This window comes from Atractosteus spatula, chromosome 27 (genome assembly GCF_055471065.1).
Source record: "Atractosteus spatula isolate fAtrSpa1 chromosome 27, fAtrSpa1.hap1, whole genome shotgun sequence".
Lineage (NCBI taxonomy): Eukaryota > Metazoa > Chordata > Actinopteri > Semionotiformes > Lepisosteidae > Atractosteus > Atractosteus spatula.
In genome coordinates this window covers 4792616-4805636 of record NC_142732.1, presented here as the reverse complement: position 1 = coordinate 4805636, position 13021 = coordinate 4792616, and the positions used below count along the sequence as shown (strand labels likewise).

At 43.8% G+C, this 13021-nt stretch overlaps 1 protein-coding gene across 2 annotated transcripts; it reads right to left on the bottom strand.

Moving 5' to 3' along the window:
* Positions 1-5847: 5847 nt before the first annotated feature.
* Positions 5848-12949, bottom strand: tubd1 (tubulin, delta 1). Of its 2 annotated transcripts, none has more exons than XM_088907011.1 (9): positions 12872-12949; positions 11839-12026; positions 11039-11186; positions 10103-10319; positions 9593-9824; positions 8958-9122; positions 7986-8126; positions 7428-7611; positions 5848-6875 (listed from the first exon to the last, which is right to left on the bottom strand). In XM_088907011.1, exons 2-9 carry the CDS (start codon positions 12008-12010, stop codon positions 6773-6775), a joined length of 1362 nt encoding a protein of 453 aa, XP_088763137.1. In that variant the 5' UTR covers positions 12011-12026; positions 12872-12949; the 3' UTR covers positions 5848-6772. The 2 variants fall into 2 exon arrangements, 1 of the variants encoding a protein (XP_088763137.1); XR_016086137.1 differs by having other exon boundaries at positions 6802-6875; positions 7330-7611.
* Positions 12950-13021: the final 72 nt, after the last annotated feature.

Genomic DNA, 13021 nt, shown 5'->3' with positions numbered 1-13021 from the left:
CGGTCGTTGCCAAACCTACAGGCTTGGCACAGTTTAAGTACCAAGGAGTGCCGGTACCCCACCCATAGCCTGATTCGTCTTTGCCAGTTTGTACCAGGTGCAGATGGCTTTTGCTGTGCAATTGGTATTGAAACGTTTTCTCCCCTGAGAGGATTACTTCCTTCATAACCGCATGTCTGGGCGAACAAATGTCCTTGAACAGTGACTAGTGCAAAGAGGGCACCAGGGTTGTACTGAGTCACTATTAACACAGCAAACGACTCTTCCCTCCCGACTGGCTCCTCCGTTTCTGTTATTCGGCGTTCAGCTTCCACCGTTTGATGTTTTTCTCACTCTTTATTCAAGTTTGACGGCCAGTTTGAATGTGATGGCGGCGGTCCATTTTTGCTAGAGTGGGACAACCAGTTCCAGACAAAGTCAGTCGGCGGAGAGCCGGAACGTCGGAGTGCTGAGGTGCTCCGCGGCACCTGTGTTGGCACATTCTGAACGCTTCGGTTGTCATGTAAGGAATGGGCTCGGGTGAATTAAAAGTGACCTAAAAAAGAAAAATAAAAGTCTCAATGAAGCCACATCTCTAAAAGACGGACATAAAAAAATAGGTTATAGATCTTTATAACCCCTCTTTTCGAGCATGTAAGTGATTATTAGTGTGATATTAGTATATTGAAAATTAAACTTGGTGATCCTAGTTAGGAGAGAGCAGGTCTGTTTTTGTGAATTATTTTACAGACTAGCATGGTATTTGGTTTCAGTGCTGTCACAGTGGGATGTGCTCCTGTAGATCTTTGAAGATCTCTACAATATTTGCATATCTTGGTACGTTCTACAAATATTTCTTATTAAATATTTTAAAATATGATAATATGGGTAGTTTTGAGGCATATCAGTAGAGATACAAATACTGTTCTGCAACACAAAAGAACATTGCACTCCGATTTAAGCAATCAAAAACAGATGAAGCACAGCAAACGAGCAAAAAAAATTGGTATTTTTTAAAAACATCATAATAGCTCCTAGTTGAGATATCCAAGAGGTGTGTAAGGTGTGATTTGCCAAGTATTTAATTTTTCTATATTAAATAGAAGCTACAAGAGTGCTCTTACAGGTATTAAAGAGTTAACATTAAGTCCTGTGTATCCTATTTCTAAAATCCTGTTCAGGTGCGCTTAAGTAAAAAGACTGTGTTTATTCTATGAAGCAACTTCCCGTGAGGCAGGGTTTGCTTTGATGAATAAATGCAGAGGACCAAAGTATCAACCAAAGCCCTCTTAGCTGTGTTTCGTAACTGTTACTTTTCCTGTAAATATTAAAGAGCTATCAACGCAAATCTTCCACAAATATTGCTTAGAAAATAGCTTAAAATATGATAATACATGCAGTTTTCAGGAATTCCTAGAGAGATGCAAATCTTGTTCTGAAAAATGCACAACAAACAAAGCTCTCTGCTTTAACAATGAAAAACAGATGAAGCAGTTCTGGGTATTTTGACGAGCTGCCTTTTTTTCTTTAATCTGGAGTTGTTATTGTGAAGTGTTGTAGTAATACTCAGTTATGAAAAGGGAAGAGAGTGGCACCTTACATAATCTATGAGTGGCTTTGCACGTTAATCACACCGCCCAGCTAACAATGGGTGCAACAGGCTGCTCGGCAGCCTTGAGTAATTAAACAAATGAAAGCATTTGCATTTGTACCTCTCTCAACGGTTAGTAAGCTATTATTAATTTACAACCGTTTGATAAACTCATTCGCCAGAGGAACCCTTTCCCTCTCCCCCTCTAGCTACTAATCTGTTGGGTTTGAGCAGAGCCTGCTCGATTTATTCAGTTCTATACCAAGTCTCTTCTGCTGCCCTGACAGAAAATGCAGGGTTGAAAATGTGAATGGAATGCAGACAATGAGCGTTGGTGTCTAGCAATCTGACCGTTGCATCCCACCTATTCAAAAATAATTTAAGACATTTGCCACTGTCGGCCATCGATTAAACACCCTGGTTCGTAACTGTTCCCATGTTTTAACTGGCTGTCATAACTGTGGCATTAATATTTTTTTCTTGGTCTCCAGTGGTTAAAATGCCTCCCCAGAAATCCCACTAAACAATCTTACAGCCCAAGGCGTGTGGCACGAGGTGCTACTGGTGTGGCTGGGCAGAGAGTACTTGTTCACCCTGCCATTTAGCACCCAGAAAAGATGCTGGGTTAGTTGATACTCAACAACACCATAGTTCTTAAAATTCATCATGCCAAAAAGACATGAGTGAGGTAAGAATTTGCTTGTTCTGCTCACTCCAATGTCAAGGATCGCACAAAGCGCTGTGTGGGAATGGATAGGGAAGAATGCGGGGCCGTTTTTCAACATTATTAATCCTTTTTAATTTGTTTTTCTAGAGTTTTTTTCTATAAGCAAACATTAGTGTGTCAAGCAAAATGATCGACCACATCCTGTTTTTCCCCTCCTGTGATAAAAAGCTGATCAGAACTGCAGTTGTGAATTGGTCTAGTGAATGACATGAAGGCTGCTGTCATGCTTTGAGAACATTTTGACACTGGTGCTCTGGGTGCCTGTTCGCAGACTGGAGAAGCACTTTGCTCTATCCTGCTCTCTTAAGTCATTCATAAAGAGATGATGAATCTTCAGAAGTGGTGTGGCTTTCTGATGAAGTCAGATCGTAAATCCTGCTACTTCACCTCAATGTGTCTCGCTGGAAACTGGCAAAGTCTTCCGGTAAAAGCACGATGCAGTTACCACTCGCGCACTGACGAAGAGAAGCAAGCTAAAAAAACGTTACTCCACTGAAAGAAAAAGATGCAATACGAATCATGAATGTCAAAAAGACAGTAGGTCTGAGCTGATTCCTTCTGCTGCGGTACTGTCAGTGCTGTGTTTGATGGTGAAGAACAAGTGTGTTAATCAGGCCACACACCTGTGACCTCCACCCTTATGAACTAATACAAAAACAACTCTTTGCCACAATTAAAAGATGAAACCAGGTTCGCTGGTGAGCAAAGCAGATGCCAGGAAAAATGTACTTAACCAGTAGTTCTGGTCATCACAACCGTCTGGAGGAAACGGTTTCTCATGAAGCAAAATGTGTGGTAAAACAACCTTTGTTTAAACAGGATCTCTCCAAACTCCAGATGTTTGTATTTCAGTGTGATGACAAGGAGGGGAAGAGACATTTTTGGCATAATTTCGTCCCCCACCCCTCCCAAACTCCTGCATATCCGTTACTGAGATTATGGTAGTGGAAAGAATAAGAATAAAATACACTAACATATTTTTTCCCATTTCCCAGCACTTGGGTGAGCTCATGTTATGCATTTTCTCATACCCTGGCCGGGTTGTTGGGGGAGACCAAGACATTCAAGCCACCTGCGAGCTGGGAGGGGGGCGTGCAGCCCAGTTGGAATGGTTCGAAGTAGCCAATCGGAGCTTGCCTGTTGTTGGGAGATAGGGAAGCTGTGGGAAACCAGACCACGTGAGCTTGGCCCCACGCACACAGGCCGGGAAGGCTGGAACCTGGAGCCGTCATGACACTGTCACGGCTCGGTGCCCTCCTCTGGTGAACCCTCCAGCCCGCGAAAGGGGTTAATCGAACTGGAGGTCGCCAAATGCGAGGTCGCCAAAACAAACGTTTTGCATGAAACCTTAAACTCATAGCTGTTGGCATTTAAGATTACAAACGAGTTGGAGTTTATTTAATGATACTTTCCATGCCACACACCTGTAGCACCGACTGCTTTCAGTTCTTTCATAAAGTTAGGGGCAGCCCAGTGTTTTTAATACAGTATATATACCATTGTTGCAGTTTTCTGTATTAGTCTACCAAAAAGGAATGAAGTTGTTTCTTTAAAAATTATTCAGTTGCATCCATAACCAAAAGGCTTCTTTTGAACTCACTGAGCAATTGATTTCAGCAGCAGATTAGCGAACTGTGCTGCGCAGCTTTTAAAGTGGACGTAATGCAGTATGAGGGGCTTGTTTTTACGAACCATTCCAGACTACGCTGCTGATTTGCAGAAAATGACCCTATTCCCTTCTGTCCCGAACAAATGTTTGACCCCTAAAACCTAGTTTTGTTGTTTTGATGTGGGTGTCGCATCTAAAAGACCACTCAAAAGGAATGTCATTTCTTCTGCGTTTCCGCGGCAACCAGTTCCGTGTCTTTTACGGATGAAAAGGTTTTGATGTCAACATGTTTGGTGGTCTGAGTGTGAAACGGGTTGCTCTTCAAGGTTCTGAGGACGGGGGGGCGTGAGCGTGGCTGGCCAGGGTTCGAGCCTGGGTCACGGCACTGTGTGAGCAAGGGGTGGCACACAGTGGGCTGAGTGCAGGGAGGGCAGATAGGACTCTCTCCGCTCCCGGTGGCAGGCCTGCGGAGCAGCAGGCGAGTGAACTGTGGCCCCCAGAAAGATGAGCGGGTCAGAGCACTTCTTCATTCTCCCCTGAGTGCGGCTGCAAGGATGGTGGTGGTGAGCAGAGCATGAAAAACACACGATCAGCCGGCATTTCCAAAAATCTATTTCGTTTTATATGGCGATTCTTTGATGTAAAAAAAAAATAAGTAAATGTGAAAATAGTTTCTCCACCTAATGGTTATTAATGACAGTTTTACATACATTCAAAAAACATACATGAATTAGTTGTATTAATCCCATCCAGGCTGACTGAAGTTTGGTAGTGAGAATTGATAAAATCCTGAATTAGATGGCAGCACTAAAACAAACTATATACAAAAGGTATTCCTACTGATGATGAAGGCTGGAACTGAACCCCCCCCCCCAAGATTCCTGTTCAATTTCAATACTAGACGACTCTAGGAAAACTACAGCCTGTAAAGCGATACTGCTGGATGGTGTGTAAGAGTCATTTTAAGCAACCCAATCCATCTATTTGTTTCCTCTCCTGAAGTGTTAACCTATTTATAGATGCACCTGCCTGGCACAGTCAGCCTGAGCTCCCTCTCTGAATGGAGGAGGTACAGTTCATGACTCAGCGGAGCTGTGATCCAGTTTCATGATACATCCCACAAGGGCCGTGCCCAAGATCCTGCTATCGCAATACTGTGGAGACTAAGGCTCAAAGCATTCAAGACGGAAAACAAGAGAGAATTCTTTATGTAGAGGACTGTGGGAGTCTGGAGCCACCTCCCTAGCCACATTGTTGAAGCCCTTTAAAAGAAACGGAATTCTTGGATCACTGGCAAAAACCAAAAAGAAAAAGATCAGTCAAGTGACCTCCACATTTACAACCTTTCTTATCTTTTAAAACACTGGCTTAATCCTCTGAATTCCAAATCTGTAAACAGGGTTACGATGACAGGTTTTGATAACACCAAACCGAGCACATTTTCGTTAATTCCCCAACTGGTGCCCTTTGCGTCACCTGGGGGCTGCACGAAGCCTGCTCCTTTGATCTGGGAGGCATTCTTTCATAAATCAGTGGACAGTGCTGGATGTTAATTTGAGTGTTATGTTGCATGGTCTATTTTAGGCCCTGAAAGATAAAGGCACATCATAATAAAACAGTTTTTGGTTTTATTAGAATCTATGCCTGTTAAAGGAAGACCTTTTTAGAGGTAAAAATCTTACAATAGCTGGCTCCTGTACAGCCCAATCCTATTTACATATAGACAGACACACTTGGCAGAAGATCCCAAAGCTTAAGATCTGGAGCCTAATTAACTGGAAATAATAGGGTAAGAGATACAGAAGAATCAGACACTGGTAAACTTTTCCACCATCCCCATTCTTGGATAAAACTAAACATCCATACTTGGGGAATATTACTGAAATAAGTAATCTCTAAACATGCACAATTTTAATTTTGGGGAAAGGGTATAACAAAAGCTGGTTTTCTGCATTGGTTAACTTTATTTTTAAATACATTGTGTTCTCTTTTTTACTAACATTGTTGAGATACAAAAAAACTTTTAGAAATGTGCAGTACAGGTATAACAGTAAGCATTCTTCATAAAAAAACTGAACCGAAAATAAATCTCTAAGGACAGGGTTAACCTAAAGGAAATATTTAATCACTTTAAATAGTCATAATGCATGAACTGTTCAGAGATTCTAAAATTAGGTTTGCAGTTTAAGATTTAAATCATCTATAAAAAAGTAAAGCTGTTCAAAAAAAGTTCAAGTCTAATTCCCAATGCAAATAAATATCTCCTGTCAGGAAAATCCCCTGGCAGTTAACTTCAAGTAAATTAAAAAAAAAACCACAAGGAACTTGTCAAAGTCAGAAAATCCCCTGATTTTTCACTAGTGTTTGGCTGAAAGCCTGGTAAGAGGATACCACATTTCATTGACAGATCAATTACTGACCACAAAAAAAAACTTGTATTTGCAAACAAAGCCAATAACTCATTGTTCCAGATCCCCCTCTGCAGTCATCCTTAATGCCCTCTGCATGCATTAATATTCCACACATCAGGCAAAGATGCTATGATACATTAGTGCATATTGCTTCAGGGGTCCCCTCAGACCTACTAAATGAATTGGCTGTGCCAATAAGAAATTAAGAACACAATTCAGCATCTTCTAGGGAAGGACAAAGAAGCAATGTGATTAATATGTTCAAACAGCTTAGCAATAAGATGTGGTATGGGAAATAAATCTGTGATGATATCATCGCAGTGAAGTTGACAAATGTCTTTCAGATGCAGTTTTATTTTACCACAGTTTAGCTGGGTAGTGTATTAAAGTGCAAGTTCTCCTGATGGGGATACTGAGCATTCACAAACAAGCAATACTGCTGACAGGGCCTGTAGTCACAGGTGAGTATAACTAGAGATGACTTGCTCCAGGGTAGTAAAGCTGTCGAGGAAGTCTTCTTCGGAGATCCCGAATTTCGTATACTGGTGGACATAAGCTCTATAAACCAAAGAACAAAGGTTTCGTTAATATACTGAGAAATGCTACTATGTCTGAGCTTAGCCTCTCTTTTGGCTAATGCAATAACAACAGAATAAGTTATATCCTTAAAGGAAATTCAGGAGACTTAAAGAATATTGACGAGAATTAACCGTTAAGTTTTGCCAACCAGCTGCAGCTGTTTAGTGGAAGCAATGACAGTCGTTTCTTTACAAGTTAGTTGCTAACTTGTAAATGCTGCATTCAAACTGATCTTGTTTTGCCAAAATCCATAACCTTACCCCCTCATAAAAGCAATATTTTTCTGATTCGCCATCACTTGGATACAGTGCTGTATCAGATATCAATTAAAAAGTGATTAATCACGTAGCTGGTTAATTTAGCAAGCAATGATTAAATAGCAGAAAAGAAACTGAGCTTGGTATTAAAAAAAAAAACTTCAGTTACTGCTCACCATATCTGCAGACCATGTGTTTGAACCTTCAAAGCAAGTTCCAGTTAGCTGTAACAGTTAGAAGCGAAGATAATTTGTCCAAGAGTAAAAATCCTCACCTTGATGCGAACATGTTCCATGCTTTTCCCACTATGCAGTCGAGAGGTTTCAGCAGGGACTGGCTGTTGCTGACCAGAGTGGCAGACGTCTCGTATCTGTTGAAGTGCTTTGGAGATCTCCAAGTGTTGAAGGCGACCTCTGCTGGTAGCCATGAGGAATACAGCACTGGCTCTGCAAATCCTCCTGTATCGGAACATGTAACAATACTGTACCATCCAACGCACTTCCTAGACGGCTGTGGGACTTCCTTGTTCAAAAACTGGAGTCCGATTTTTTTTTTATCTATGCATGTTTTAATCTACCCTTTGGTGCCGAATGCTGACCTTTAAATTGAAATTTGTTCTTGGAGCACATGTTGTGTCTTAGTGCAGGACTTATCACACAGTCTGTGACCATACATGTGCAGAATTGACTGTTTCTGCAATTGTTTATGCAGTCAGTGACAGCTGTTGCTGTATAATGTCAGAACCTGAATGGAGTTCCAGATCAGCGACAATGGGAGACTTTTAAGCCCTTCTTGATGGACGTATCTAGGTGGAGGCAGGTTGGGGGCTCACCTGTGTCTGCGCTGTACACATCTTTCCCTCTCAGGATCAGCAGATTGGCCAGAGAGGTGTTAAACCGAAGGTGTTTGCTTGGGTTGCCTTTCTGTCCTGTTGAAGGTCCGGATTGTGAAGCTCTCACCTGCCAGTCAATCCCTGGAACACAAAAACACAGCTCTGGATTAATCTGCACACACAGCTGACACCATGTGACTTCCAAATATTCATGATAAAAAACTAGCAGTTTGTTTGCTGGAAGGGAGAATAAGGTTTGGAGGACAAATGAAATGCAGTAAACTAGTAGGGGATTCCGTGATTTTTACCTGATTGTTGATTTCAGCAAGTCGAAGTCCAAAATGTAGCCGTTCTCCTTAGACAATGCTGCCACCTACTGCTACCAAATGGTACTGTACTTCATTTTAAAAAGCCAAGTTGAAACTGCCTTTTAAATTCCCAGATGTCTCATTTAGACCAAATGAAAAGGTCAACAACAGTTAATATTTAAACTATGTCACAATCCATAGAGCCCCCCCTACTGGGAAACTGGTAAAACAGATTTATATTTCACTATGTCTCTTAGCTCTGTGAGTTATCCCATGAGTGTTTCAGGTGGGTAGCGGCGTCAGCATGCGTAGGGTGCAAAGGAACAAGTAATAGGTTTATTCCATGCTGAAAAAAAGAAGAAAGAGAACACAACGTTTCGGCCGTGGAGCCTTCTTCAGGTGTCTACACTCACACCTGAAGAAGGCTCCACGGCCGAAACGTTGTGTTCTCTTTCTTCTTTTTTTCAGCATGGAATAAACCTATTACTTGTTCCTTTCCATCCCATGAGTATGTTTCCTCTCTTTACACTGATGGCATTAGTGATGGCTGGGATTTGTTTTCTGTACTGCTTGCCGCTGGGGTACTGGGAGGTACAGGAACAAGAAAAAACTCAACAGGCGGCTTGAGAGAACTGGAGGGGTATCGAAAACCAGTCCCACTCACCCTCTTCCATTTTGGCGTTGGCAATGAGCATCTGGCGCAGGTGCTTCAGCAGGCCCGGCCAGGCGAAGACGCTGTATTCCAGGGAACTGTCCGACATCTGGGGGATGTTTCTCAGACTCAGCAGCTTGTACTCCGGGTGACAAACCAAACTGCTCATCAGATCGCCTGAAAAAGAGAGAACAAATGCTTTACCCATGGGGAAAAAAAATCAGTGGAAGGAAAAAGGATGTGGACACATGCAAGTGCAAAATCAAAAGCTAAAAACAAATCACTCAATTTGCACAAAGCAAACAGCTACATTTCATAGGTATTACAGTATTTTAATTTTAAGCAGGATGTTGTTGTGTAATACATTGATTGGACTTAGTTATTAACTTATTTAACTTAACTTATTTACTGTAGTTATCCTTTCCATCACGGATTTCGACATGATCTGCAGGCCTCCGGTTTTGCTATGGCAGAACATTAGGTTCATGGATCTATCAACTATTCCTGAATAGCACAGCTCACCTCTGGGGTTCTGTGTTTGAGAAGCACCTTACAGTTACAGTAGGTAAACTAACTAGAATGTGCAGGACTAATCTGTTCCCTTCAGCAGCAGCAGCAGCAGCAGCAGGTGAGACAGTTGTGTTTACCTATTGGGTTTCTGCTGTACTGTGTGTCCACTGCTGATGTGTAGGCAGGCTGGAGCACACTGCCCAGCTGATGTGCAATGACTTTATTCACGTCTTGGAAGGAGATGTGCTTGATGTTCATCAGCTGTGAACAGATCTTGTGCACCGTGTCGTTTTCGTGAACGAGAATGGCATCCGAAGACTGGTACAGATGAGACAGTGTCAAAACTGAATTGTAGTTTTGGACAATCACCTTGGGGAAAAATAAAACAAAAACGTGTGTGTGTAGAAATATATACACCAGCCGCTCCTCCAGTCAGTGCCAACTCTCTTATAAAGCAATGGAGCTTGCAGTCTATCTGAAAAGAAGAAAATCTCTGACAGGTGGGCATGTTCTCCTTCTACAGTGTCTGTGCAGCAGCGAGGGTGCTGCTGTGTTGCATGGGTAAATAATAAAGAATGATCGGAGATCAATATCATTGATCAATCGTTCAGTCAATGTCTGGAGCTTTCTAGTGCAATTCGACTTACCTCTCCGGTGCCGTACGGCCACGTGACCTGATTGAGGAGGAAGGAGTGAGGGTAGGTGTCCCGGAGGCACTGCGTGATGTAGGTGCCCATCCCCGACCCCGTGCCCCCGGCCACGCTCATCATCGTGAGGAACCCCGCCAGCCGCTCGCACCTCTCCACCTCCCTGCGGACGAGATCCAGCACCGCCTCCTCGTGACGTGGGCCATGGGCGCAGAACCTGCCCGGGGAAAACGCATTCCGCACTGCGTGGGCGCACAGAAGCCTGGGCACTCACAGTGCACGCTTAAAGAACGGCTGGCTCCTCCCACCCAGGACTGACATAGACTGCCATAAGCATGACTTTCTAGACCAAGCACACACACACAAAGTATGTAATACAGCCACACTCCACTGCAGCCAACAGACACAGAACCTTTATGAGACCAGGCAGACTAGGGTACATCCACTGCCTTAATTAGCAATTAGAAAACCAAGGATCGGGCTGTAGCTAAATACTGCGCTGGTATCGATCTGAAGGCCTCGGGTTGGATAGCTTTGGTCCGCAGGTGGATTTGTGTTTTGTCTGTCTTGCATCAGTGTGTGATTCTCAGCCAGTTCTCCAAAGAAGCAGAGCAAGAGACATAAGAGCGACCTGTGCAAATAGCAGCAGTCACAGAAACTGAAAATAATATACAAGGAGACGGACACAAAATAGGTTGTGACACATGGCACTGCACTTGGATAATATATCAGATTGTCTCTTCCCTGGAGTGGGAAATGCGATACGTCCAGGAGTGCAATGAATGAACTCAGACACTGCATCAGACAGTGCAGGACTGTGCCATCTCTTTCCTGGGTGGGGGACATCTGAAATGTCTGGGAGTTCACACCTCAGGAATCAAGCAAGCCTCATGAAATTTAAAACCCTTCCAGATTCGGAGAGCGGTATTTACTTACCCATTCGCCCAGTTGTTGCCAGATCCCTGCTTCTGGCAGAAGTAGGACTGATCCCCATATTTCCACCTGCTGGACTTCGCAGCTGTTGCCATCGTCTGACTGATGACTTTGGGCTCCATGTCGATGAGGACTGCCCGAGCTGAAGGTACTGCGGACAGGAGAAGGTGGGGGCTGGGAGTTAGTGCCCGCAGGCGTGCTTGATGCTGGCAGCTGGGCTGATAAATGGGGAGGTAATGTCATAGAGGGGTAAGTGGACAAAATGTATTTTAGTGCGGCCATAAATAGCAGAAGTGAGACAGGGAAATATGGCCAGTGTCTAGATTCTAGTGTCTAGTCGGAGGCACAATTCCAGTGGAAGACTTTATTAACTTACTAGGATCTGTTTAAGGACTCATTTGGCAAGGAGTGACAGCAGATAAGGCGCTTTCACTCTGCTAAATTTCACCTGCGGCTTTCATATACCATATATATTCATATATTACACTGGGAATTACAATCATGCAAGTTCCTAGCAGAGCACAGTATTCACATTACATAACCCAAATGGTAGAAAAAGTCACGATTAATTCAGGGAAAGTAGAATTCACCCTGCAATCTGGACTAAGGTCTCATGAGATCCTTCAAAATGTTTACAGGCGTTCCGTGAGCAACAAAGAAAGTTAATTTGATGAGCTTAGGTGAAACTTCGGGAATACAGTTTGAAAGGAAAAGGACGCAGTCCGATCACCAAACACCTGGGAAAGGGCGTTTATTTTCACAGCGTCTGACAGATTCGTCCCCGGGCTCTTCAAACGACGTACCGCCAGACTGCTCCAGGAAGAAGAAGCGCTCCTGCGAGCAAGCAGTGTATGCCTGCTTCTGGCCCTCAGAGCAGAGACCCTGGCCACTGCTCAAGTCGTCCCCGATCGCCTTGAACAGCTCCTGGCCTATCTGGTTTCCACACTGCCCGAGCTGCACCGTGACGACCGACATCTCCCCTGGGCCAAGGCTGCAAGAAGACGAAGACGTTTCACAGCATGATAAAATCCTCCTGTCCCTCCATTTCGGGGTCGGGGAGCTGGAGCTTGTCCCGGCAAGCAATGGGCACAAGGCAGGGTGCACCCTAGATGGGATGCCAGTCTACTGCAGGGCAGACAAACACAAACACAGACATGCACACTCTCACAGCACGACCAGTTTTCCCAGAAGGAAATTAGCCTGCCAGCGTGTCTTTGGACTGGGGGAGGAAACCCACGTGAACACAAGGAGAACATGCAGACTCCACACAGACAGCACCCCAGGCCTGTAATTGAACCCCCAGACTCCAGAGCAGCAAGGCAGCAATGCTGAGCGCTGCACCGTAACAGGATGCTTAAACATCCTACCACTTCTAATGGAGAATATGCCATCATTAAGATATTCAGGTGGGGTATCACGACAATACAGTCTTAGGAGAAGCGACGGGCACCAGAAAAATGTCTTACTGCTGTAGCCGGTGTGTGTATCAAAAATCATCGCGTTTCTGTAACTCCGTTCGCAGCCTGAGTTCTTTTAAATTACAGTTGTACTGCAGTGGCGTTTTCAGATGCATTTACTCAGAATCAAAAACCGGCGTATTTGGTACATAAATACATATTCACATCATGATGAAAGAGTAGTGTAACCACTACAAAATAGAGTCTGGACACTAAAATATAACTCCTAGCTTAAATAGCTGGCATTAAATACTTAATCGCAATCTAAAGGGTAGCATTATGGTACTGAAGGATTTCAAGTTTGACCCTCCCTTCACTTTGATAAAAAAGAAACCCAGTCTGATAAATATGTAAAGGAAAAAAAAACACAACTACTCACCACTTCCTAGTTTGACCGCCTCAGCTTTCAAACAACTGTCACCAGGGAGGAGAGGAAGAGCGAACTGCGCATGCTCTGTGCCAGTAGTGGTCGCCTCGTTGACAGCGCTGCCCTCAACAGCTAACTGCGCATGCGGAGAACCCCCCTTGC